Source organism: Conger conger, chromosome 7, assembly GCF_963514075.1.
Source record: "Conger conger chromosome 7, fConCon1.1, whole genome shotgun sequence".
In the NCBI taxonomy this organism is placed as follows: domain Eukaryota; kingdom Metazoa; phylum Chordata; class Actinopteri; order Anguilliformes; family Congridae; genus Conger; species Conger conger.
This window is the reverse complement of record NC_083766.1, coordinates 57,996,483-58,001,482: the sequence shown is the minus strand read 5'-3', so window position 1 is coordinate 58,001,482 and position 5,000 is coordinate 57,996,483. Positions and strand designations below refer to the sequence as shown.

Below are 5,000 nucleotides of genomic sequence, written 5' to 3'. Positions count from 1 at the left end.
TTTTTCTGGTTTCTGCCTTAATTTGCAGAGATGTGATGAACAGGGGAGGACATGTATGACCCCAGTCAAAAGCAACACATTCCACCAATGAATCTTTATGAGAATCCACATTTCTGTGGGGACAAGATGTGAAGTGATACATACCCACAGATTTCTTTGGCAGGTAAATGTATGTTCCAAATGATTATATACATGCGCTGAATTAATACATCAGAGTGTATTTTAAATGTTTAAGTTCTAAACATTGTCAAGTTTTGGTATTACAGCACATTTCCATCTTAAATGACATTTCAATACAAAACATTGATTTGGGCTTCTTTTTCATTAGTATGAAATTTGGGTCATTCCGACCCCAGTTGGCCGTTAGTGCGTGTGCAATATGTTGGTCACTCGAGTGCTAAAGTGTGAGATCACAAATACACGATTAGAATGTTCTTAACTGAACATTCTAAATAACTGATGTCACAATCAGCGCTGGGAACTGAAAGCAGTGGAGTTCTAGAACACTGAAAAAACATCACAAAAACGCCTACTCGTCATCGGGTTAAAATGAAAACCTTTTTTTGTGAGGCTCGGGCATATTTCAGCTTGAAGGATCGCGCACACTCCCCTGACACTGCCAGATCCATCATTGACATGTAGGGAGTAATTATACTTAATTACTGCACATTCCTACAGAGAAATAAACCCGTGCTCGCCATTGTTGCTCCTCAGAAAACAGGGTTAAGAAAACTCACACGGTCCATTGTTTGTTTTCTATGCAGCTATCACTTTTGACAAGTAATTAATTCAAATTAGCCACCAGTAATTGCTGAAGACATGTCAGAAAGCAAATGCCACTGATAATTACGAGTCGAATCTTGAATGGCTAAATCCCACAAGGATTGACTGCACTCTTCGAAAGTTAAAAACCTGACAATGTTCAACCAGAAAAACTTAACCCTGTTCTACCTCAACTACCATCTCAACCTATAGGCAATTTAACTACTAACTACTATATTAGTTGCATGAATATTTATATTATTATAAACCATAGAAGAAACCTAATTAGTCTAATGAATTAACCATTAACAAATATATTAGCTATTATTTTATTCCAGTATGAATTGATTTACTAAGAATCATGTGCAAAGCCATGAACATGGCCAGTGATTGGTCAAACCATAGGAGGGGCATGGGGAGGGGGGTTCATGAAAAGTACAATAGCCAGATGGGTTTGTGTACATTTTGTTTTTTCCAGGCTGACAAATGTGTCATTACAAATGAGACGATTATTGCTTTGTCCTGTTACTGTGACTTCATGAGTCATCCAATCACACGCACTGAAAACCAGACTGTTCGTCGGGAGAGCTGTGACTGGGCATGACGAGAGTGACTGAGTCTGCACAACTGACCGCAAGTTTAACAAAACAGCGACAGTTACATCAACCGCCATTAACCAATGTAGTACAAACACATAAACAAAGCTGTACATATTAACTTAGCTAACAACTACATTAGTTAACGCCAACTCATGTAACCTTATTGTACAGTGTTGCAGGACCTGGGGCATCCTGCAGTGATGGAGGGGTGCTGTCGATTCCCCGGCCCTCACGTGCTGGGGCAGGATTTGGGGGGTAACGAGGGAGGGGGGGCGTGCCACTACGGCAATACGCCAGCCCATTGATGCTTTGGGCATGCCCGAGGTGGTGATGCATCTGCTACACTGTCATACCCTCTGCACACGCTCCCACACACACACACACACACACACACACACACACACACATACACACACACTCACACACACACACACACACCCACACACACATACACACACACGCACACACCCACACACACACACACACACATTTACATACACACACACACACAACACCCACATTTACATACACACACACACACAACACACACACACTCACATTTACATACACACACACACACACACACACACACTCACATTTACATACACACACACACACACACACTCTCACCAGCATGTAATCTACTGCCTTTCAGCTGTTTAAAATCTCATACCTTCGCTATTTTGCAGATATTTACAGCAATATTCTGATATTGGTTTAACATTGCAGCATTGCAGGTCACGATGGACAAAACTTCAGCATCACTGCCGTAAAGTTTTGCACAGAGACAAAACCTCTTCTGACCAGCCCAGTATTAGTGCTGAAAAATACACCTAATTATTTTGGTTACAACAGCCGAGAGCAAAATACAGAGCCTCTCAACTCCAAAGAGAAAGGAGATCTGCTACACCACTGCTGTCAGACCGGAGCCCTGGCAGTATATATGAATAAAACTTTAAATTACAATATTCCAAAATCAAAAAGGCTCTTATGACTTCTGATAAAAAAAAATGACCATTAACTGTTATATAATCATAAATATTCAAAGAAAATTAAAGTACTTCACCTGACGCAAACTCTGAATATACTGTATGTGGAGTGCTACTATTGGCTGTGACCCTGTTGACATGACTACAGTATTATCAGCACTGCTCGTTCCCTGAGCCTGTATGCATGAACTTACGTAAGCCACTCCGGATGAGAACATCTGCTGAAAGCCTACAATTCATGCAAACGTGGAACCGCATAGAACTACATCCCCCCCAATACCCTCGGTCACACACTGCGAGCACCCAGTTCATTAGCGATTAGCGATTAGCATCGGCCAGTTCACCACGCCAGTTTCTCTCCCCTAGCTTCCTCCTGCTCTGAGTTTCACTTTAAAAACAGTGTTACTGGCGTGGCATGTTTCACAACGCACATTGCCAAAGCTTGTTTGTTGTTGCAGATGAGTTGTCAAATATCAAAAACATGAATTAAAAAAACCAATGATACAGGACAACATCACTATCACTCTCTCTCTCTCTCTCTCTCCCTCTCTCTCTCTCTCTCTCTCTCTCTCTCCCTCTCTCTCTCTCTCTCTCTCTCTCTCTCCCTCAGTCTCTCGGTCATGAGCGTGTTAGTTTGTAAGTGAAACCGGGGCAGTCAGGAGATCTGCGGTGTGGCTGTGGATATCTCAGTCTCTCTAACACCACAGCTCACACACACACACACACACACACACACACACAGTCAGGAGATCTGTGGTGTGGCTGTGGATATCTCAGTCTCTCTAACACCACAGCTTTATAAATAGACCAAAGCGAAGATACAATCAGGGCAGCATCAGCTTCCTGTTACCAGGGAAGTTTTCTCTATTTGTTTGTTTTCCCTCGTCTTTAAGAGACGGGTTGTGCTGGAAATATGTCATATTCACAGATCACAGTACAGTGGGGAGGACTGCTGAGGGGTTGTGGGTAGGGATCTGGTGAGGGATTGTGGGTAGGACGCCAGAGTTTTTAAAACAGCGATCTTGGCCAGACTAAAAGCATAGTGGGCTCATTCCTTTATTTTTCCCAAAAAACAGAGAGAGAGAGCAAGGGAGAGACTGAGAGAAAGAGAGATAGAAAGAGAGAGAGAGTGAGAGAGATTGAGGTAGAGAGGGAGAGGAAGAGAGGGAGTGAGAGACAGAGTGAGAGAGAGAGGGAGAGGGTGAGAGGGGGGGAGAGAGCGGGAGAGAGTGAGAGAGGGAGAGAGTGAGAAAGGGAGTGAGAGACAGGGTGAGAGAGAGAGGGGGAGAGATAGAGGGAGAGAGGGAGGAGAGAGAGAGAGAGAGAGTGAGAAAGGGAGTGAGAGACAGGGTGAGAGAGAGGGGGAGAGAGAGAGAGAGAGAGAGGGAGAGAGAGAGGGAGAGAGGGAGGAGAGAGAGGGAGAGAGAGAGAGAGTGAGAAAGGGAGTGAGAGACAGAGTGAGAGAGAGAGGGAGAGAGTGAGGGGGGGGAGAGCGGGAGAGAGTGAGAGAGGGAGAGAGTGAGAAAGGGAGTGAGAGACAGGGTGAGAGAGAGAGGGGGAGAGATAGAGGGAGAGAGGGAGGAGAGAGAGCGAGAGAGAGAGAGAGAGAGTGAGAAAGGGAGTGAGAGACAGGGTGAGAGAGAGGGGGAGAGAGAGAGCGAGACAGGGAGAGAGTGAGAGGGAGAGAGAGAGGAGGGCTCACCGCTATCGTCCAGCAGGAAGTCGTCCTGATAGCGGAACTTCTCCGGGCCGCAGGCGATGAAGATGTCGTCGTCACAGAAGAAATCCTGCAGGCACGTCACCTGGGTGACGGGAGAGACGGACAGGAGAGGCGGCCAATTAGCATGCTGTCAGTAATGTTTGGACCAGCCCCCTTTAAGCTCCCAGGAGAGCAGCAAAGAGAACAGACAAGAAACTCTCTCCAACTGTCACTCAGCACACTGCACACTCTGAAATAAAGCATGCTGCTTTTAACATGTCTGCAGGATGCTACGGTCTCATTCCAAAGCAATTACGTATTTGATCCAGCGCCCATTAATACTGTCCTACAAGAACAGAAACATCAATCAGCCATTCTCTCTCCTGTGCACACTTTAGCTGTCTGTCACGTGAACCCCCCCCCCCATGGCACACACACAGGATCATACTCCAGCATCTCAGAGCCAAAATGCCCTCTGTCCATGTCCACCAAACTCCAGACAAACATGCATAAATACAAAGCAACAGTCTCTGAATCGGTCCTACATTTCACCACAAACACACATACATAGACCCGTAGACCAGCTTGTTAATGCAAAATTTTTATCAGCCAATCATGTGGCAGCAACTAAATGCATACAGGCATGCAGACATGATCAAGAGGTTCAGATGTTTTTCAGACCAAATGTCAGAATGGTGAAGAAATGTGATCTAAGTGACTTTGACCGTGGAATGATTGTTGGTGACAGACTGGGTGGCATCTCAGAAACTGCTGATCTCCAGGGATTTTCACGAACAGCTGTCTCTAGGGTTTGCAGGGAATTGTGCGAAAAACAAAAAACATCCAGCGAGCAGCAGTTCAGTGGGCAAAACGCCTTGTTAATGAGAGAGATGCTCACTGAGTGTATGTATGTTCACACACTGCATACACACTGACTCACACACACACACA

General features: G+C 45.1%; 1 protein-coding gene across 2 annotated transcripts in view; it reads right to left on the bottom strand.

Moving 5' to 3' along the window:
• Positions 1-5,000, bottom strand: part of dclk1a (doublecortin-like kinase 1a) — an 89,701-nt gene that overhangs the window by 49,670 nt on the left and 35,031 nt on the right. For both annotated transcript variants that reach the window (XM_061247498.1, XM_061247499.1), the window contains exon 4: positions 4,053-4,152. In XM_061247498.1, coding sequence (XP_061103482.1) covers positions 4,053-4,152 — 100 coding nt within the window. The remainder of the gene's footprint in view (positions 1-4,052; positions 4,153-5,000) is intronic.